This window comes from Prionailurus bengalensis, chromosome C1, assembly GCF_016509475.1.
Source record: "Prionailurus bengalensis isolate Pbe53 chromosome C1, Fcat_Pben_1.1_paternal_pri, whole genome shotgun sequence".
Classification (NCBI taxonomy): Eukaryota; Metazoa; Chordata; class Mammalia; order Carnivora; family Felidae; genus Prionailurus; species Prionailurus bengalensis.
The window spans coordinates 91,593,277-91,616,331 of NC_057345.1; the positions used below are offsets into that span (position 1 = coordinate 91,593,277).

The 23,055-nt window shown below is 38.6% G+C and overlaps 1 protein-coding gene and 1 long non-coding RNA gene across 2 annotated transcripts; one reads left to right on the top strand and one right to left on the bottom strand.

The window, feature by feature from the left end:
• Positions 1-403: 403 nt before the first annotated feature.
• Positions 404-3,470, bottom strand: LOC122480857. The gene is made up of 2 exons (XR_006296684.1): positions 3,305-3,470; positions 404-548 (listed from the first exon to the last, which is right to left on the bottom strand). It is a non-coding gene; the product is annotated as an uncharacterized LOC122480857 (long non-coding RNA).
• PRMT6 (protein arginine methyltransferase 6) lies at positions 3,465-9,078 on the top strand. Its single transcript, XM_043575710.1, has 2 exons — positions 3,465-4,706; positions 6,987-9,078. The coding sequence occupies exon 1, from the start codon at positions 3,483-3,485 to the stop codon at positions 4,608-4,610; it is 1,128 nt and encodes a 375-aa protein (XP_043431645.1). The 5' UTR covers positions 3,465-3,482; the 3' UTR covers positions 4,611-4,706; positions 6,987-9,078.
• The last annotated feature ends 13,977 nt before the right edge of the window (positions 9,079-23,055 follow it).

Below are 23,055 nucleotides of genomic sequence, written 5' to 3' on the forward strand. Positions count from 1 at the left end.
AATTGAGAATGTCAAAATGGTTCAGATTCCAGCACAATACACTCGATTCTCAATATCAAAGTGAAAAATATAAACTCTTGGTGTTCAAATATACACCATCTAACATGGAAAAGCCAGATATGTAAGTAGCTGTGGTCCAATGGGATAAGTGAAAAAAGAATTATATGTAAGTATTATCAGTCACAGACTGGTTGCAAAAAGCTACAAATAAATGATAACATTTGAACATTATCTAAATAGATGAGTGAGTGGACAAACCCAAAGGAAAGGTACAGAAATGTAAAATTAACAGCACCTTTGGAGAACAAGCTGTGGATTTCAAACTTTCAAACCATAATCTGGAGCAAGAAATACATATATAGTATACTTAAGTGAAACCAGTGAGTATTGAAATAAAACTCACCTTTACTCATTTCATGTACTTGAGATTTTCTATTTCTTCTTCTTTTTTTTTTTAATGCTGGTAAAGATGTATTAAATCAATTTGAAGATCCATTCATTTGAAAGACATTGGGATTGAGCATCAAATGGATGTGGTGAGTAGACCACTGAAATAAAAACACAAAGAATGCTCTGTCAGCTGAGCTCCAACTCTCCTCCCATCCAGGTGGTTTGCTAGAGCTACACGACGTAGAGGAGAACGATGATCTATGCCCCTTTCCTACTTAAAACAACTCAGTGTGGTAGAAAAGATGAGTAAAGAAATCCCTCTCTATATCAAGACAATGTGCAGGAGGGGAGAGAGCCACAGGCCATTTCTTCTCTAGTCTGGGCATAAAATGTAGAGCTTAACATTATTCTGTCTAGAAGGGTTAAGAGTGTTTGAAAATAAAGCAACTCTCACACTTGGGAGCATCCTAGATTCAATCTATATCTGGATTTATCTCAGCATTTATCAGAGCCAAATTGTCATACTACGAACTACAAAAAAAGCAAAACTCTTCTGCTTCCCTTATGAATAATTAACTATTTAACTATTTCCTATCTAACTATTTCCACAATACTCTTTATTGAAGACTATTTCCTGAGCACTCTATATGCCAGGACCTGTGCTAGTGCTAGGAACTACAATAGGGGGGAAACAAAAGTCCAAGCCTCTTGGAGTTTGTGTTTTACAAAAAAACAAATACAGAAATAAACTAATACATACAAATAATAAAAGCAGTAAACAATAGAAAATAAAGCAATAATCAGTATTAGAAAATAACATTTAAGGTAGCCAAAGAGGGCCTTTATCAGAAGGCAATATGTAAGCTGAGACCTAATGGAGGAGAAGAAGCCACTGAGGTTAAGTACTAACATGAAAAACAACGTTCCAAGCCTAGAAGAGCAGAAGCGAAGACCTGAGCCAGGAAAGAGAACATCTGGAGCCCAGTGAGTTGGGAAGGGTATCATGAGATGAGATTGGAAGTTATCTGAAGTTACTGGATTGTTTCAGGACCTAGAATGGGAAGTTACTGGAGAGTGACATGGTCTAATTTGGGTTTTGTAAAGCTCATTCTTATAGCTACATGGACAATGGATTGGATACTGGTATGTTTAGAAGCTGAGCCATCTTTTAGGAGACTGATTTCCAGCAAAGCAAAGATGGAAGATTAGACTAGGGTGCTGGCAAGGGAGAAGGAAAAAAAGATGGGCTCAAGATATATTTTGGAGGGAGAACCAATGAAAGTTATATTCAGAATTTTCTTAAAAGAGACTATAAGTAAGTGCATTGAAATTGGTTGGAGGAGTCAGTGCATTTAAAAGGGGAAGGGAAGGATTTGGAGGAAGGAAAGGAGAGGTATGCACTAAGTAACAACCTAGAAGTCATACATTAAAGTGGTCACATTTATTTAAAACTCGAATCCCCTGGCTTGCTCTGTGCCTCTATTTAAAACAACAACAAACAAGCTATCAAACTGGGCAGAAATATAGAAGAGCTGCTTTGAGGACTTGTGGTCTTAAGTGGTTGAGCCCAGGCCATTGAAAAAAGATAATTTTACCCAATGAAAATAATGAAGCAAGATTTAACTAAGATCATCTTAGAAACAGTGGCTGCACATTCAAATTCCCTGGGAAGCTTTTAAAACTATATGCCCAGGCTCCACTGAAATGGTTCTGTTTTGGTAACTTTGAGGTGGGACACAGGGATAGGTATTTCTTAAATGCTACACAGATGATTCTACTGAGCAGCAAGAAGGTGAGAGCCCTGAGTTAGAAGTAGAGCCGAGGTTTGTCTGGTCAACAAACCTATTTCGTTAAATAAGAGATTAGTAGAAGGAAGTAAAGGTAAAGGAACTTTTCCCCCAGATGAGGCATATAGGCCCATTGTTTAGATAGACATGGCTTGAGACTACAAGAAAATAAAAGTCAATTTTCCTCAATGTGATTTTTTTGAAGCTGGGAGAAAATTTTATTCTCACAGTGTTAAAAATACAGACACTCATACAGAAATCACATTTTAAAGCTATTTTATTGCTACTAGGAACAACACAGAGGGAAGAAATTAATAGCTGATAGGTGACTGAAAGAAAAACAGAAGAGGGAGAGTATCAATCTTGTCCAGACAAAATATCACACAGAAAAAAACTGAGTTGCAGTGGAAAAGTGAGCATAAGGGAGGAAGGACTCAGTTATTTCTGAGGGAAAAAGTTTTAATTGGTTACCAGAATACAATTGGCAATGGGTTTCACTGTATCAAATCACCCTTGCTTTTCAACTGGTCTCCAGTCTGAACCCTTCCAAGATTTAAATTTTGAATGAGCCACTGAATAACCAGAGCAAGACTGAGTTAAGTAAGTATTCTCCTCAAATAGAGACCAGCAACATAATTCTCAGACTGCAATGAAGATTCCTTGTTGCTGGTGTGGGTGGGTAATTGAAGGCAAGAGTGGTCATACAATCCGTCTTAATCTTTTTAGTTAAGTTGTGCTCTCACCGGAATCAGAACCAAAGTTTCACACCGTGAGAGGTTTTCTTTGTTGTATTTACACCTTCTTTGCACCCTAACGCCATTGAAAACAGAAAAGAAAACGTGAGTGCAATTTTTAAATATCCACCTGGAGAACTTTAAGAGTAGTAATGATCCAGGTGAGGTGGCAGTGTCTGAAGGGCGTCGCCCGGATGATTCGGTGGAATAAAATCAGACACTTGAGCAGACAAAACAAAGTTGAGCAGACAAGACAAACATGGATGTTTAGTCTTGTGCGCGTGTGGGCTTCAGGAAGGGAGTGAAAGCAAAAGGGAATTGAGCTAAGGAAAAGAGGCGTAGGTACAGGTTCGTAAAATCTGGGTATGGTGGGTGGGAAAGGGATTCCTGTACCTCCAAGGAGCAATTAAAAGAGTTGAGTAGAGCTCTGAGGCTTCTAGTTGGCACCTGTGCTGCGAACCCCCAGGAAGTGGGAGGCGCGGGCGCGCACTACAAGTCCCAGAAGCCCCAGCTTCCTGGAGGCCGCGAGGAGCGGCGCAACGCCCGCTGGGAGTCGGTCGGAGCCGCCAAGATGTCGCAGCCCAAGAAAAGAAAGCTTGAGTCGGGGGGCGGCGGCGAAGGAGGGGAGGGAGCTGAGGAGGAAGATGGCGGAGAGCAGGAGGCGGCCCTGCCGCGACCCCGGAGGGCTAGGCGGGAGCGGGACCAGCTGTACTACGAGTGCTACTCGGACATATCCGTCCACGAGGAGATGATTGCGGACCGCGTCCGCACGGATGCCTATCGCCTGGGCATCCTGCGCAACTGGTCAGCACTGCGGGGCAAGACTGTGCTGGACGTGGGCGCGGGCACCGGCATTCTTAGCATCTTCTGTGTGCAGGCCGGGGCCCGGCGCGTGTACGCGGTGGAGGCCAGCGCCATCTGGCAACAGGCCCGGGAGGTGGTGCGGCTCAACGGCCTGGAGGACCGGGTGCACGTCTTGCCGGGGCCAGTGGAGACGGTGGAGTTGCCGGAGCAGGTGGATGCCATCGTGAGCGAGTGGATGGGCTACGGACTCTTGCACGAGTCCATGCTGAGCTCTGTGCTCTACGCGCGGACCAAGTGGCTGAAGGAGGGCGGTCTTCTCCTGCCGGCTTCCGCCGAGCTCTTCGTGGCGCCCATCAGCGACCAGATGCTGGAGTTGCGCCTAGGCTTCTGGAGCCAGGTGAAGCAGCTCTATGGTGTGGACATGAGCTGCCTGGAGAGCTTCGCCACGCGCTGCCTTATGGGCCACTCGGAGATCGTGGTGCAGGGTTTGTCTGGGGAGGATGTACTGGCCCGGCCGCAGCGCTTTGCTCAGCTGGAGCTGGCCCGCACCGGCCTGGAGCAGGAGCTGGAGGCTGGGGTGGGCGGACGCTTCCGCTTCAGTTGCTACGGCTCGGCGCCTATGCACGGCTTTGCCATCTGGTTCCAGGTGACCTTCCCCGGAGGGGACTCGGAGAAACCGCTGGTGCTGTCCACTTCGCCTTTTCATCCGGTCACGCACTGGAAGCAGGCACTCCTCTACCTGAACGAACCTGTGCAAGTGGAACAAGATACAGACATTTCCGGAGAGATCACGCTGCTGCCCTCCCGGGATAACCACCGTCTCCTGCGCGTGCTGCTGCGCTACAAAGTAGGCGACCAGGAGGAGAAGACCAAAGACTTTGCCATGGAGGACTGATCGTTGCCTTTTCTCCCAACTACCTCCCGAATCTGCAGGACCCGCGTGGTAGAGGCGGAGGGGGGTTCGGAGGAGAAAGGGAGATTCCACGTGCAAGTAGGGGGCAATACCTTCTGTCTCCTTTTTCCCCCTTGGCTTCTGGGGAGGGAGAGTGACTTGCCTCTCTTCGAGGAGATTCTTCTGTCGATATTTATTTAAAAAGCAAATGCCGAAGGCCCCCAACTTTGGAAACAGCTTGTTTATCAATGGGCTTTGTTGAGCCTTAAAAGCATGTGGTACCAAGCACTTGCATTTCTATTTCTTTTGTTACACGGGAAGAAAGCAAAAACACAGAAGAAAATATAAGTTTATGAAGGCTCCATGCACATCCCTGACACCTCACATTTAAATCTGTAGCCAGGGAGAACAGTAAAGGGTTTTGTTAGAGTACATAAATTTCCAATATGACTTAAATAGCTCTCCAGAGCCATATTCTATCATTCTCTGAATTCCCTCCTTTCCTAGGTGCCTCTAGGCTTCAGTACTTCTCCCTCATTGTTTTTTAAATAAACTTTGCTGCTGGTAATGAGAGGGAGGAGAAAGAGGAAGCAGTTTGAATAACCCTGTTCTTACACTTACTACTTCCATAGGGTGCTAAAAGTTGAACACTTTTCTCCATTGAGTAAAATTGGCTGTATACAGTTGTGTGGCATACCCAAGAAACCTAGAAGGTAGATGTAGGAGAAAAGATCTGAAAGATGGTGAAGTTAGTATGGATTTTTTAATTCTTATCTTTTAAGACTTAAACAAGGAAATGTTTTATTTCATATTTGTTACATAATAAAGTTTTGTGTGATTCTTACTAAACAGGCTGATAGAAGGTTTTTCTGAACCTGACCCAAGGGTTTATTCATTTGGGGTAAATTATTTAGCCTCTCTAAATGAAGGAAAATATTTTCCCAGCTGGAGAAGTGCACTCATTTAAACTCTCATCTAAAGAGATCATGTGATCTGGCCTACTTACATCAAGTGAAATTTCCTTTTTTAGAGGTTTTTTTTTTTCTTCTTTTTAGCTCAGCCAAATGTGAAAGTTGTGAATTTAGGAAAATCATTTGTAATGAAGTGTGAGTCATGTTATCAAATTTATTTCACGGATGTTTCCCTCCTTATCCCTGTGGCAAATAAAACATTGGCATTCATTCTATTTTTATAGATGAAGTAAGAAGTCTTGTGTACTGTGACTTATAATACTTTTTGCCTTTTTAATATTGTCAATTCTTAAGAGTGTTACAACCCCTTCAGAATATAGTTTAAGGGTAATTTATGCTTGATGTATGTTTTTTCTTCATACTGGTAGCTTGTATGCTAATAGAAAACAGGTGTGAAAAAGTGGTCTTCTGAAATAGTCTAACATAGTTTTTTGTTCATTGTAACCAAGTTTTCTCTTTTATTCATCACATATTAAGGTACTAAAGTATTTAATTTGCTCAAATTTAGTGTTAACACATGAGATCTTCAGTTATGAAGGGAAACATACAAAATCATGACTTTATTAGATCCTTGAATAGCAAGCAACAGTAGTGATAGTTGTCACCATTTTGATAGTTAACAGTCTATATAAATGGAACAGTCATAGCAAGCTGGGCCTGATTTAAGCTGGAGATCTAATCTAGGTCCTTTTTTTTTTAGGGTGAACAGCTTTTTTTAACTTGAACATGTATTTAGAATTTTATTGTATGGTTTTGAATAAATTTCTAATATTTTTTAACTTCCTATAACAATCCCGTTACTGTTTGGGCAAACAAAAGCATTCTCCCCGAATTCCATTTTTTTAAATACAGTATATCTTTTATAAATCTATGTATACTATAGAGTTCTCATCACCAGTGTAAGCATGCAAAGAACACCAATTAAAACTTAGGGTAACCATAGAAGTGGAAATGATTTCATACTTAGGCAAAGTAAGCTGTAATATTCTTGTAACTGTTTCCCAAAAGAAAAATGAATTGTAATAAAAAAAAAATATAGCTACTAAAGCAATTAGTGGAAAGGCAGCATAGCATAGGATTAAAAGCTAGGACTTGAACCAGACATATCCTGCTGGTACCTAGGCTCCACCACTCTTTAACCCTGTGAACTTGGGCAAAATACTTAACTTCTGTTCCTCTCCAGTGTTCTCATGCAAAATGTAAAACAATGATGCATGCTCCATAGAAATGTAACACATGTGATACATGTGGTTAATACATGTAAGGATATAATGCCTGGTACACAGTAAGATCTTAGTGAATCCTAGCTGTTGTAATTACAGAAAAGTGCTATGCAAACCTGAAGCATTTGGACACCTATAAAATGTACCACAGAATAAATATTCAACATTTTGATTTTTTTTTACAGGTGTTTGGCAGTATCAGCATGGCTTTGTGTGATGAGCGATGTATGACTGGACACCAGATGATCCAAAGGAAGTCCAAGCCCTTTGGAGTGACAACATTTCCAGAAGGATGAGAATGTGACCTGCTCCAATATCCAGGCACTGTTCAGTCTCTGTGTGAACTGGCACTGATTGCCTAGGGTCATTTGGGCCACAGGAAGAACTGTCAGCCCTAAGAAGAGAAAGAAACGGTGAAGTTCTACCTGCTTTTTTCAGACAGCTTACATTTATTTAGCACTGTGAAACTGTCCAAATATTTACATTCACTGGACCAATGGACATTTTATTGAGAATACCAGGTAACAGTCATTGTGAGAAGCACTTAGGATACAAACCAATAAAACATAGCTTTTGCTTCCAAATAGATGTGTTCATAGGATAAACCAGAAAAAAATACATAAATGATAATGGGCTAAAGACTTGGGATGGTGTAAGTGTTAGGAAAGGCAGGTCACTTTACATAGTAGGAAAAAGATTTCGTTACTGAAGGATGCCTATGTTTACATAGCTAATTCTTGACAGTTGAACACAAGTATTTCAGTTCCTACCCCCAAACAACCTCTTAATTTAAGAAGGTTCCATTGGGATCTAAGTCATAGGCCTCAAAGAGCCCACCATAGGATCTCAAGGTTGACAATTACTAATTACTAGGGACTTGTGAAACATACCGTGTACTCGTTTCCCTAAGAGGGCTAATCAAGTGTGGCATTCTTTCTGAAGCCTCCAGGAGAAAATTTTCAATGCAGTAGCAAAGAAAAGTAGATACATTCTGCCATTCTGGTTATAGGTACTTTGTGCTTGAGATCAGAGAGGCATCCAGTGAGGTGTTCACTAATTTAATGATTTCATAAACACCAACTATCTAACAACTTCTATGATAAATAAGCAAATGGTACCCTCAACTGGAATACAAGAGGGGAATAAAATCACCTAGACCAGTAATTTGCATACATTATTTAACCTGGAAGAATTCAATCCAGCTAAATCTTAACCTCTGCTGAAGCAAGAATGAGAAGCCAGCCCTTTCGTCAATTGTAACCTTAAAATTCCTCTCAAGTGCAGAATTCCTCTCTATGTTACTTATCACATAGATTATGAGGACCTCACAAAGATGGGATGTAAAGAGGAAGATGATATAATGAGACTATTCCTCAAAACATTGCATATGCATGTAGGATGAGACATTTGAAACAAAAAATCTGGATCTACCTAAGCACAAAATTGTAATAAAAAGTAAGACATGACCAGTAACATTGGAATTGTGCTCCTCTGGGAGCTTTGATGATTAAGTTCATTATTTACAATAATTTGGAATAAAGACTGATGAATTTTTTAGTTGATTGGGTAGCTTTATAACTTACAACAAATACAGAAAGCTGTAAGGAAGGAAAAAAATTCCTCCTTTGTTCATGCTGCCCCCTGCACAAAAAGGAAGGTGGGGTGGAGGTAAATCTTCCCCACACTTTTTTAAAGTGCTTTACCAGTATTCTTGCAATCAGATGAAAGAGGTACTTGTGAAAACCTTCCCAGTCTGTAATATTTTGCACTAAAAATGGCGAACTTCAGGGAAAATTAGTTTGGGTGGACAATTAAAACTTATGTAACTTTGTAACCAAGAGTACTAAGAATACCAATAAAGATAGCAGCAGTTAAAAAAAAAAAAAGATGCTAGTCCTAATAATACTGCAGTAAATAAGATAGTGTGATGGAAGAAAAAAAGGAAGAGTTACTGAGAAAGCAGAATGCACAAAAATGGATTGAAGGTGTAATAAACATTTCAGGACACAGCATGTGGCCAAACAGTGCCAAGAGGAAGAATACAGGGTGTGACAGGTTTTTGACTCGCATCAACTGTGTCCGTATACCTTATGTCAGGTGGTTGTTGCCTGGTGAGAGGAGTCAACCGACTAACCAATGTCCGCCCACATTATGTTCTGACATTGTTCCTCTACTTACCAATACCATTTGAGTTTATTCATTTATAGAAACATGCATGACAGTAGAACATTCTGTCCTTTGTTCTATTTCCAGAAATTAAACCAATTTGAAATTCCATTGGGTTTGTAGATCTTTTTTTTAACTTTTTTTTTTTTTAGTGTCTATTTTTGAGAGAGAGATAGAGTGTGAGCAGGCTCCAGCCTCCAGTTGTCTGCACAGAGCCCCATTGGATGTGGGGCTCATCTCAGGAACCCAACTCACCAAGATCTTGACCTGAGATGCTTAACCGACTGAGCCACCCAGATGCCCCATAGAGCTTTTCTTTTTAATGCAAATTGTCTTAAAAGGAAAATGGAAAGGAGGTGGGGAGGCTTACAGGTCACAAAACTATCCTTTAGTATGAATCTATGTATTTTATTATTTTGGTCACTGGAAAAGTTCAACAGGAAAGGGGACTAGAAATGCTGACCTGTGTAGAGTGGAAGGAAGAGTTGAGTATTCAGAAGATGGTTAGATAATGTGATTGAGGACAGTAAGTGTTTCTCCAGAGAGGACAACATAAAAGATATCTTGGGGTCAAGGAGGCATGAGGTTAGTGAGAGAAGCTCATAAATGAAGATCAGGATCCCAATGCATACATTTTGCCCACATCACCATATTCTTAGGGTAAGGTTTTGCTGAAGTCATGGGCTCAGAACATAAGCAAGAGTGTTTTGAGAGGTTACAAACTATTGCTTATTTTGATACTTGTCTTCAACCTCTCATTTCAGCTTAATTTCTAAACAGATTCAAGAATTGTTCTATTTAAGAACTCAACCCTTTCAAATTTGTGAACAAAACCACCAACCTCCATTATCTCAAGCTATGTGCAGTTTAGTAATGGATGGTATGGAATGAGATGACATTAGGCCTTAAAAAAAATAAAATAAAATAAAACAACCCACTTACGGCTTTGCTCTTGGTAAAAATTATCATATTTAAACTGTTGGGTTCTTTAAAAAAAAAAAAGGTACAAACTTCCAATTATAAAATAAGTCACTAAGATGAAAAGTACAGCATAGGTAATATGGTGATTTTGTAATAATGTTATTTGGTGACAGATGGTGACTATATTTAGCAGGGCAAGCATGTATAGAGTTGTCAAATCACTATGTTGTACACTTGAAACTAATGTAACATTGTATGTCAACTATACCTCATAAAAAAAAAGTATGTGAATAATTTGATACAAAAAAAGTGTAGGGTTCTAACTTTATAAACAGTATTGGAGAACAGATTAAGATCCACAAATGATTAAAACTTTCATTTTATGCATTCATTGGAATCAGACCTTTTACCAGGAATTTCAATAGAAATAACAAACTGCTTATTTTATTATTACTATTTTAGGTAGGATCCATGCCCAAAGTGGTGTTAAGCTCACAACCCTGAGAGTCAGATGCTCTACCAACTGAGCCAGCCAGGTGCCCCACACACTGCTTATTTTAGTATGAGCTTCTCACTCTACCATCATTTATCACCTGGTGAATTATAAAAATAGGAGACATTTAAATGGTTAAGAATGTACACAGTAAAAGGCAGAATTAAAAAGAGAGGATTTGGAAAATCTACAGATTATACAGTCCCTGAATAATTGAGAATTTACTCTAGTCAGAATAATTAGGGGAAAACATAAAGAGAATGACAGCAATTACAAGGGGATTTTTATACAAAATGAAATGAAAAACTACCAGGAAATGTGCTGTTTGTAATAAATAGAATTCAGTATCGGCTAGCTTTGCTTGATCTCCCAATCAGAGGGATATTACAGAGCCCAGACATTGTTGTAAAACTGGTTCACGTATCAATTAATTCCACGGTATTGGGCCCAAGAAAAATTGGCTTCAGGATGGTAAGTTCTTAAATAGATAAGAGAACAGTTAGTTGAGTTACTCTAAGCAATCAGTTAAGGTTTGTAAAAGTAAAACTAGATGCGGTCATTGTGCCATCGTCACAGTGATGTCATTGAAGACATTAAAATGATATTCAGTGCTAAAATATGTGATATAGTTGTTAGGGAGGTACCATTTTTCTTTTTTTGATTCATTATCTGATTTATTGTATACCGGATAATGCCTGCATGGAGGCATGTAGTGAAAATAGCATATGCTGAAACTTTAGACCAAACACTATTCCAATGCACCAGCTACTACTTCTCAGCACGTAGAATGCTTTTATGCAATAATGGTATATTAATCAAACTGTGCAAAGTCCCATTAAAATCAATGATGTATTAACTTTGTTTACCTCACATGAGTAACACATAATAAAATAACGTTCTTCAAAGAGTGGCTTTCATCCTAAGGAAAGCTCCATATCTATTATAAGTTTTCATTTAAGAGAAACTCCTTTTTTTAGACAGGCCGCAGCACACAGAGATAGTCCCTATACTTATGTAAAACATCCATGTTAATTTTTAAATCATTATTGAGGTGCCTAATGTTCTATATGCATTTAAAGTACATTATCTTATTTAACTCTTTGAAATAGCTCTATGAAGTAGTTCTATTATCAGTCCCATCTTACAGATGAGAAAACAAAGGCATGGTGTTTGGTGAATTGCCCAAGGCCACAGGGAGAGTAAGTGACAGAGCTCCAGACTCCTCTCCTAAAGTCTGAGCATCTGACTTACTACACTATCCTATCTATGATGCCTGGGCTCTCAGGAGTTAAGGTTACATCTATAGTCTTTTGAAATAGGTTGGTCATTGTCTTAAGCCACAATCCCCAGAAGCAGGCCTTGAGACAAGGATACATATAATGGTGTTTATCAGGTGTTCCCCAAACAGGCCAGAAGGGCAGTTGAGAAGCAGAAAAGAAGGGAAGGAGAAGAGACTAGAGTGTAACATTAAACCAAATCCTAAGAAAGGGAACTTTGGCTCAGTCCTGCAGAGATGCTCTGGGGACAACATAGATCACATCTCAGAATGTCCCGTTAGGGAGCAAGAGAGCTGGAGCATTCATACCCTCTCACCCACCGGACATTGGTTAATTCCTGCCCCTGGAGAGATGTAAATTCCTAGGCACTTGCTTGCTCTCCTGTGGATGGGTGCAGCAGTTTTCACAGCCTAAGGACAGTCCCCAGCTAAGGATTACCAGTGAGGAAGTTTGATGGTAAAAAATACTGGAGGAGCAGATATACAAGAAAGAAAAGGGATGCCAAGTGGCACACATGGGGAATAAATGGAGCACCGATAGGATATTGTTCCTGCCATAAATATCTTTTCTAAGATTCCTTTACATTCTAAATAAATAGTTACAGACACTTTGTTGATGTCCCTCTTTCATTAGTCTTTTAAAAGCTGCATGAATAAGGTATAAATATAATAAATATGTAGAAGGAAAAAGTTAACCTATTCCCTACAGTTTAGAGTGTATCTTTCTACTATATTCTCTTATATACAGCCTATGCGGTTGTTTTTAAAAATGTGTAGGCATATTACCCATGTTACTCTGAAAATTGTTTTTTGAGGGTTAAAATACATATACTAAATATCCCATGAGGTCAATGTATGTATCTATAATTTATTCTTATTAATAGCAATATGAAAATGTTAATAGTATAATCCATAATTTATCCAACCAATTTTCCATTGGTAGACAGTTGTGTGCAATTCTTTGCTACTACAAATTATACTCACCTTTCACTTTATTCTTTCTCTAGGTGAGCTCAGCTCATCCAGTCACATTATTTTAAGTTGTGTACCATCCATATGCCAATGACTCCCAAATTTATATCGTCATCCTTGACATCTCTCCTGCATCTCAGACTCATATGTACCACTGCTTAATTGTCATCTCCACTTGGACATGATAGGCATCTCAAACCTAACATAACCAAACTAGTCTACATAAATAACATGTATATAATTATATACATAATTTTTACCATATATGTGTATATCTCTAAGCAGCATATTTTAAGTTTTGCTTGTTTTTTAAAACAATATATATTTATTAAATATAGTTTTTAAATATTCAGAACTTTAATCCTCTACTCAACTCAATCTTTAGTCAAGGGTTAATATGCTTCCTGAGGACTCAACAATAGCACAAATCATTACATCAGATTAATGATCATGGGTGTTTATTGAATGCTTGTTGATAAGACTACTATTTTTATATTGGCATGTCAAGAAGTATAGGGCAAGGTCCTGAGCCTGGAGGAGAGGAGTCTTAAGTGGAGAGTTAGCCTCTCAATGTTTCAAAGATAACTAGAATTATAACACAACACATACATTCAATGCCAAATGAGTCACACGGACAAGTACGATTATAAGGGTATTGTCACTGAAAGATGGGGAAATCAGAGCTTCTCATTGAAAATGGAGGAATGGAACTGGATCTTTCTGATTCTCAATCATGTCAAGATTCTATCTTATTTACTCGCCACTTGGAATGTCTTTTCCTTAGACTGTATGCTTCAGTCTCTCTCTTCTTTCAGTTCTCTGCTTAAATGTCAACTGAGAGTGACATTTCCTTGACTACCATAATGAAAATAGTCCTCTTCCCCACCACAGATACCATTTTCCCCCTGTTGGCTGAAAGTCAGTTGTTTACTTGTTTATTGTCTTTCTCACAATATAAGATTTGTGATAATAGGAATTTTGTCTCTGTTGTTCGCCACGGTCTATCCATTGCCTAAAACATTATCTGGCACAAATTTGATATTCAATAAATATTTGTTAAGTAAATGGGCCTTGTAAACCAAATGCAACTTATGTAAGAAGGCAGAGTAAACATTCTAGGCGAGGACAATGGATGGAAAAAACAAGTGCTTAGTTTTTTTCAGTCACAGTCTATAGATGAAAATTTCAGTGATACCTGACATACTGAAAATATCACAGATGGACAGTGCAAATGATTGGGCTTGCCAGCATTATAATAATCTCTAGTGAGTTTATAGCCGGTGAGACGTCTCCTGGGTCTACCAGGATTGCTTGAGTACACAAAATAAACCTTGCCAAAGAGTACTCGGTTGGATCTCTAGAAGTAAAATTTTGCAAGGCATAAGAAAAATAAAAGAGTTGATAAGACTTTCAGAATGATTGGTTTATTTCTCAAGATTTCCATGAACAAAAGAGAAAGACCAAAAACTATGACAAAGGATGAAAACGAAACTAAGGTATAATTTGCTAAGTTTGATGAAATCCTTTTTTCAAAGCTATTATTTTGACAACACTTTACTCAGATTTCTCCCCAGTTATTGTTTGACAGGTAGGTATCTGCCAGTCCTCTCTCGCCGACCAGGCCTGAGTAGATAAGATCCCACAAAATTGCCCAAAAGCCACTGAAGGAATCACAAACCTGGGTGCTCTTCATTCATTGTCAGTCTCAGTGCTTAATTTATCTTTAAATGATATGAGCAAACACTTCCTATGGACCTTATTTCTGCACACATAAAGGTTTTCTTCAATGAGATTACAATCAAGAATGAAACTCTTCCAAACAGAATGGGACAAATATTTTATATATACTGAGTCACTTGGGTTATGTTTACAAAGCAATGCCATTTAAAATATATATTGACACAATTTGTGTATATTAAACAATAAACTTTAAAAATGTTTCAAAATCCTGTTTTTTATTTTTTTTTAATGCTTATTTATTTTTGAAAGAGAGAGACAGAGTCCAAGCAGGGGAGGGGCTGAGACACAGGGAGATACAGAATCCAAAGCAGGGTCCAGGTTCTGAGATGTCAGAATAGAGCCCGATATGGGGCTTACACTCATGAACCGTAAGATTATGACCCGAGCCAAAGTCCAATGCTTAACCAACTGAGCCACCCAGGAGCCCTGAAAACTCCTGTTTTTATGATATCAGTGTTCTCTATATTAGACTGGAATATTTCTGTCACCACAAGGAAGAATCCATGAGCAAACTTCCCCCAAAGTGAAAGTTTCTTTCTAGGATTCAATTTGGCCATCAAGGAACTTACCTAGTGGAGTCCATTTTGCATTTATCTAATTTATCGTGTTCATCAAATACGCACAATAATACACACACACACGCACGCACACACACACACACATTTTTTTTTAATTTTTTTTTTTAACGTTTATTTATTTTTGAGACAGAGACAGACAGAGCATGAACGGGGGAGGGGCAGAGAGAGAGGGAGACACAGAATCCGAAACAGGCTCCAGGCTCTGAGCAGTCAGCACAGAGCCCGAAGCGGGGCTCAAACTCACATACCGCGAGGTCGTGACCTGAGCCGAAGTCGGACGCTTAACCAACTGAGCCACCCAGGCGCCCCTTAAGAAACTTTTGAAACAGGCCAAGAGCAAACATCTATTGGGGAAATGTGATACAATTTCTGAGCAATATGGTGGTATCATCCCAATAAACCATGCAATTCTCTAGCTCCTTTCCTTTACTCCTGCCACCCTTGCCTAGCTAGAATGCCCATCTTCTCCCTTTTCCTTCCGTGTCCAACCTTTAGGGTCCTGCTTAAATTCTACCCCCATACTAAGTCTTTCTTCATTCTCCCTGATGGATGGAATCTCTTCACAACTTCACATTATATTCTACTTGCTTTATTCTTTGGAGACTTCCCAGGTTTACTTTAAATTCGTTTTAAAGTCTTATAAGGGCAGGGCACATTTTTTACTCATCTTTACATGCTCTACCTTACCCAACATATGGTATTTGATTGTTTTTATTCTGTAACAATGTGCTTCTTCCTGTTCCTTATAAGGAAAGAAAGTCTTTTTGTACTTTAAGGCAGAATTCCTGGCTTAACTGATTCTACAAAAGACCTTAGATGAACTTGGCATCCATAATATTAGAAAATTCTATTACTAAAAGAGCATCAAAATACTCTATCCCAAACAAAAGATGGTGTATTTTTAATTGAACGATAACTTTGAGACTGAGTTCTGACAAAATAGCAAAATAACTATTTAAAAAATAAAATTGAACATGTTATTATCCCTCAAAATAAATGAAAACCTTAACCAATCTACAAGTTTTACTGGGAAGAAATTCATTCAAAACAATGCATGTGCCAGTTTCTGATAAAATTAAAGTAAATTATAATTAAATAATTATAATTAAAACTGCTTCAGTATAATGTTTATGGTCCATCCCTATCTAATCTATACATATGAAATGTGACATTATTATAAAGTGTAATTATTTCCAGAAACTTTGAAATGAAAGTGTCTTTAATTAAACATTCGCCCCACAATATATTAACTGTAAGTCACTTTATCTCAGAAAAAATAGGCAATATTTTAACTAGATTTTGACAAAAATGCATTAAATCTATTTTTTAAAATGTTTTATTACTTGCAAGTTTCAGCCTGATGTGATTTTAAAATAGCCAAGTTATAAACCGCTGAAAATTGGAGTTTATAATGGAAATACTGACAGACCCTTAACTTCAGAAGGACGAATGTGCTGCTGTAATAACATTTGCTGATGTCAGTGTGGCAACACGATTTGGGTGCTGGATGTGGTATTTCATGTATAAAACTGGTTGAATACTTGCTGAACAGTTTTCCTATGTTTCTAAAATTTTAGAAAAGCCATTTCTTGTTTTGGAAACTCCTTTTCTCTAAAATGTCATTATAAGAAACGAGTACAAAGGCTCCCTTTCTCTTCTGTTCCAATAACATCTACTTAGTGATCTCGTTTTCTCCCATTGCTGGTTTCCACAAAGCTTTCCCACTTGGGCCCACTGCGTCTCCATCCACCAGTTCGTTATGTAAGCCAAAAAATGAGAGGTCAGTTGTAACTCGTGTTACTTCTTCACCACCTCTGATTGGTTGCGAATCCTGAGGGTTTTACTACCCAACTATATTTTGAAAAAATTTATTTTTTATCATCAGTGTGCCATCACCTCAGTCCATGCCACTGAAAAGTCTGGCCAAGCCTGTCACAATAGCCTCCTCATTTGCATGTCAGGATAAACAATAGTTGATGACGGAAAGTTCTCATTTATAGAATTCCAGCAAATAAAGTGGTGGGAATACTAGAATTTAAAAATCACCATTTTGCAACCCATAATGAAATAATGGGTCTTTGTGATGATCATCTGTAGTTGCAAACACTAGGAGAGGAGTGGTTAATGGATAATTGTATAATGAAGAAACAGGCTTCCACGTTCAGAACCCATCAACTGTACTAATCCCTAAAGTAGGAAAAACAGTTATTATGTGTCTTAAAACATGATGAATGCAATAGGCAGTATACTTGCCTAAAATATTGAACCTGAATCTAGTCAGGCCTTGAGATTTATGGAAAATATAGGGAATTGAGAAATAAGTTAAACAACACTATGAGGAAGCAACCAGTGAAATCTAGAATGTGTGTATTCTACAAGAAAACAACTGCCTAGTTCCTCCAGAAACCCAATGGTGTATAAAAGGTAGAGATGATGGGTGTGGTTTGTTATAGAACAAGAGTCTTAAGAGACATAACAACTAAATACAATATGAGTACCTAATTGGGTCTGATACAAACAATTTATAAAAATTACATCTGAAGCAATGAGGGAAATTCAGATATGGATTGTATCAAAAATAAAGAAATTATCCTTACATTACATATGAAAATGACAATGAGATTTTTTTTTTTAATTGCTGTGTCAAAGGGCTTCTGGGTGGCTCAGTTAGTTAAGCATCCAACTTTGTCTCAGGTCCTGATCTCACAGTTTGTGAGTTTGAGCCCCGCATCACACTTTGTGCTGACAGATCCGAGCCTGGAGCCTGCTTCAGATTCGGTGTCTCCCTCTCTCTCTGACCCTCCTCTGCTCATGCTCGTGCTCTGTCTCTGTCTCTCTCCCTCAAAAATAAATAAACATTAAAAAAATTTAATAAAAAAATCTTATATCAGAGATATATAATAAAGTACTTGTGGGTGAAATGACATGATATATGGAATTTGCTTTTAAATAGTCCAGGGGAAAAAAAGGAAGGGTGAAGAAGGGAGGTCAACATATGCTGATCAGTGTTACAGCAAGCTATTATAGCACTTCATTAAACTATTTTCTTTATTTTGTGTCTATGACAAATTTTCCCAGATAAATCATTTTTAGAAGATCATTTAAGTCCTATGGGAAAGAAATGACAATGACTTAGCAAAGGTGGTCACAGTGGAGAGGGAGAGAAATATACACATTTGAGATCTATTTTATTAGGAATTGTTAATGAATTGATGGAGAAGCTGAAGGAAAAGAGAAGAATCGATGGTGATTCCTTGGTTGCTGGTTTGAGCAACTGGTTAGATAATGGTGCCCTTTGCTGAATTCACTTAGACTGCAGAAGAACAGGTTTGGGGATGGATTAAAAACCCAATTTCAGATATTGAGACCTGTTTTCCATTGATGCTGCAGGAAATTACTACATACTCAGTGGCTTAAAGCAACACACATTTATTGTCTTACAGTTCTGAAGGTCAGATGTCCAAAATCAGTCTCACTGAGCTAAGGTAAAGTGTCAGCAGGACTGGCTCCTTCTGGAACCTCCAAGGGACAATCTGTTTCCTTTCTTTCTCCAGTTTCAAGATGTTGTTCTCATTCCTTGGCTTGTGACCTCACATCACATCCTCTTTTCTCCCTCTGCTTCCATAATCACATCACCTTCTCTGGCTTTGGCTTTCTTGACTCCCTCTTACCCTTTTGATTACACTGCGCCTATTGGGATAATAATCCAGGATAAGCTTCTTAATTTAGTCACACTTGCAAAGTCTCTTTTGCCATGTAAGGTAACATAGTCACAGTTCTAAGGATTAGGACATAGACATCTTTGGTGGGCCATTATTCACCCTGCCTCAAGGTCTAATATGTTTGAAGTGCCTATTAGGTGTTCTAGGGAGGCTGTCAGATGGATAGTTAGAATGTTGAGGCCAGAAAAGAGAGAACTGAGACACTGAATTTGAGAGTCATCAGCATACAGACATGACCTAAAACCAAGGAATGGTTGAGTCTGAGAACTTCCAAATTTAGAGGGTGAAGCATCCTGGTTGACTTGAGAGTGAAGAGTCCAGAAAGCTAGGCAAATGCTGCACCCAGAAAGTCATGAAGACATGAAGGATGAACTATGTTGAGTGTGGCTGAGGGGTCAAGCAAGAGAAAAAGTATGCATTGTATTTGGCATCAAAGATAAAGTCAGTGATGTATACAAGAGCAGTTCCAACATAACTAAAGTGGTTTGGGGGAATGAAATGGATTCAGTGAATGAGGGCAGTGCCTTGGCAGAGCTTTTCTGTGAACAATGTGAAAAGCAGTGAAGATAAGGAAAGGCTAGAGGACCACATGGGTCAAGGAGGAGGTGTTTTCCTTTCAAGACAAGAGATAAGAGAATATGTTTATTTGTTGACAGAAATCATCTGGTGGAGAGGGAAGGGTTGGTAATGAAGAAGGGTTAAAGGAAGGTAGGAACTTTGGGGCAAAGTACCAATAAGGTTCTACAGCAAAAGAGGAGACTTTCATGGTGGCAGAGTACTTCTCCGGGCATACAGAAGGGAAAGCAGGAAAGATGGGTACCAGTGGAGGCTGGCGGGTCAGTTTGCAGAGCGATCATGAAGCATATGTGCTTTGAAAGCTCTATTTCCTTAGTTCTGGGAGCAGCGAGTGGAGGACTCAGCTGGTGAGGGAAGGTTTGAGAACTGTTCCACCAAGGGAGGTAACTGTGAAATTCCATTTAAAGGGCCAATCTGTCTGCTACCAAAAAAAATGGGGGCAGGATGAAAAGAAGCCTTCCCCTTGTGATGAGATGGAGTGAGAGGTCAGTTTCCTACATCTGATATTTATAAACACATGATTTTGGAGTCAATTACAGTCAAATATAATAAACAAATTGATTAGAAGAAAATGTTTCTTTTGAGGTGATGCAGTGGGTGTTATACTGGCTTCTTGAAATTGATTGTGCAGTAAGGATTTAAATGTTCAACATCTTTTAATGAATTGTGAAGAAGTACACTTAAAAGTATGTAAAAGCAATAGACTCTTTGTGTTGCCTTAGATGAGCATTTGTCCCTAAGTAGTGACATCAGTTAACACCCCAGAGCCCCATAAAAGTAGCTACTTTATTCCAATTAAGATAGAACAGTCTCACTTTCCAGACAGAACAATATTTCACTCATCACCTCCCAAGCCATTAGCATATGTTATAATGGCTGAAAGCTCAAGGCTGTGTAGATTCAAATTCTCACACAAACATCAGAGGGGCAAAAGCGTATTGTCCCTGGACTAAAATCCTCCAGCCCTATCTTGAGGCTTAGGACTTAGGGCTGTAAGTGGCAGCAATAAAGAGTTAGTGTACTTGAATTCTGTGTTGAGGGGTACAAACCCTTGGGAGTATCTTTCAATGCAGAACCACAGTTTTATCATAGATGTGGATATGTGTCTCAGTCTCTTCTCTTTGGGAGGACTGAGAAGTATGAGATAGTTATCTGGAGAAAATGACTTTACTGGGAAAGCGTAATAGGATTGTTTACTAAAATACTATCAAATAGGTTGCATTTTTCAACAAACATTTTGGTTACTTTGATTATATTCACAGAAGAAATCTGGATTTTTTTTTTATTTGATCCAGGAAATAACTTGAGTCAAGAGTATTGGCAGACTGTCTTCTAAGGGATAGAGAGGTTTCTTTCTAGAGGTAGTTAATATCAGCTACATGATGATTTTTCCTTTTTTTTTTTTTTTAACTAATTTTGTTTTAATAAGATAACACCTGATTATATCTCTGAATTCTGGATATGGTCTACTGTGGTTACCTGAATACTACAAATAACAACATTAATATTTTGCCTCTGAATAATGCAAAGCTCACAGATTTTGAGAAGTTTTTTCCTATAATCTTTCCTTTAGAAGAGACAAAGTTTACTATTCTCATTTTTTCTGAAAAAGAAAGTAAGGCACAGACATTAAAAAGCACTATCCCCAGGGGTGCCTGGGTGGCTCAGTGGGTTAAGTGACCAACTTCAGTGCAGGTCATGATCTTGCAGTTTGGGAGTTTGAACCTTGTGTCAGGCTCTGTGCTGCCCGCTCAGAGCGTGGAGCCTGCTTCAGATTCTGCGTCTCCCTCTCTCTGCCCCTCCCCACTCATGTTCTGTCCCTCTCTGTCTCTCTCAAAAATAAATAAACATTGAAAAAAAAAAGCACTATCCCCAGATCTATCAGTTTTATTTGACTTAGAATTTAATTCTTATATCACAAAAGTTGTATGGGTAAGCATAAAAATGTAAACTAAATGGAGCATTTAGGACACCATTGAAAGGAGGTTCGCACACCTCCTGCTCTGTCTTCTGAATTCATTTCTCGCAAGACTCCATTTAATTCAGCAAGCATGGAGTGAAGACTTACCATGTTTAAGGTGTCTAGAATTTAGAACTTAGGTATCTTAGAACTTAGAAGGCAAAAACATCAATTATTGATCATTTGAAACAGAAACCTGGGGCCCAAACATATTAGGTTCATTCAGTAGGTCTTATTTTTTTTAATTAAAATTGACAGATGGCTACCTATGTTGATGCCATTAGACTTAACAGTTTTGTTCCTGTTATTTTGCTAGCAATAATCATGAAATTCTAATTTGCCGATTTTTCAGTGCATCAGACAGAAGTGTTCAAAATTCTTCTCCCATTCAAGAAAAACGAAATTAAACTGTAACTACATGTTTCATATTTGGCTCCAAATTGGGTAATCAGCAGTCATTTCCTTCCCAGTGGGGGAGGGGCTCCCTCCTATACTTGATATGGCTAGTTCTATACTGATACATGTAACGACATAGTTGCTAATTGAAGACTGATGCTTATTCTCATGTTATTTTGTTGTGTCCCTAATCAGTACAATTTCTTAGATGTACTAGGTACTCAATAAATTCTGATTAATTTTAAATTATCTAACATTTCTGAATTATAGGAATGTTCTATAAAAAGGAAAGGGTTTGGGTAGGCAATTAAACTAGTTAAGGACCCAAAGAAAATTGGAAGTGATTTTTTGAATATGTCAGTTGAAGAGATAAAAAAGAAAAGAAAAGAAACTGGTCACTTTAAGAGAAATAATTGGATTACAAATCTTCTTGCTTTATCAGAGAGGGTTGTGCCTTTGGTGGAAAATAGACTTACACTGCTTTTCAGAAGTCCAAAATATCAAGGTCATTGGCTAAGTAAACAGAAAGGTAAAGAAAGCTAGTGACATTGGAGAGGAAACATATTTTTATCTCTATCTCTGTATCTATCTATCTATCTGTCTGTCTGTCTGTTTATCTGTCCTTGGAGAGAGGGAGAAAGAGAGGAATTTACTTTAAAAGGTCGGCTCATGCAATTATGGCAGCTTGAAGAGTCCAAAATCTGATGGGGTAAGCTGGCAGGTTGGAGACTAGGGAAGAGTTGCAGTTCAGGTCCGAAGTCAGCCTACTGGAAGAATTTTTCCTTGCTGGGGGTAGGTCAGTCTCTGTTCTGTTGAGGCCTTCGACTGATTGGATGAGGCCCACCAACATTATGGAAGGTAATCTACTTCACTCAAAGTTTATCGATTTAAATGTTCATCTCATCCAAACAACACCTTCACAGAAAACATCCAAACTAATATTTAACCAAATACCAGGCCACTGTGGCCCAGCCAGGTTGACAAAAAAAATAACCATCACAGAAGACAATTTTCATAGGTGTTCATATTTAGAAAAGTAAGCAATGTGGCATATTTGGGTTATTGAAAAAGAAGATCCATCTTTTGGTGAGCCGTCTGTTTGTTTACTATTAATGTGAACTGACTGGAATCATAGCTATTTTAAACCGGCATTATCACAACAAATTACAGGAACTGCATATGCTGAAAAAAAAATTGGCCAGTAAAACATATTGATGAATAGTTATTGACAGCTTTTATTCAGACATGCATTTGCAGAAGCAAATCTATATTTTTGCAACAGGCATTCTTATCAACAAACTGCACAGGCCATAGTGTGCATATAGTCTAAGCTGAGAGAACATATGAACTGAATATGCAAGACTTTCTCCAGTGTTCACAGATAGCACCTGGAAAATTAGATCCATATTTCGATACAAATATATAGTATAGAATGGGGATGCACGCTTTTGTGG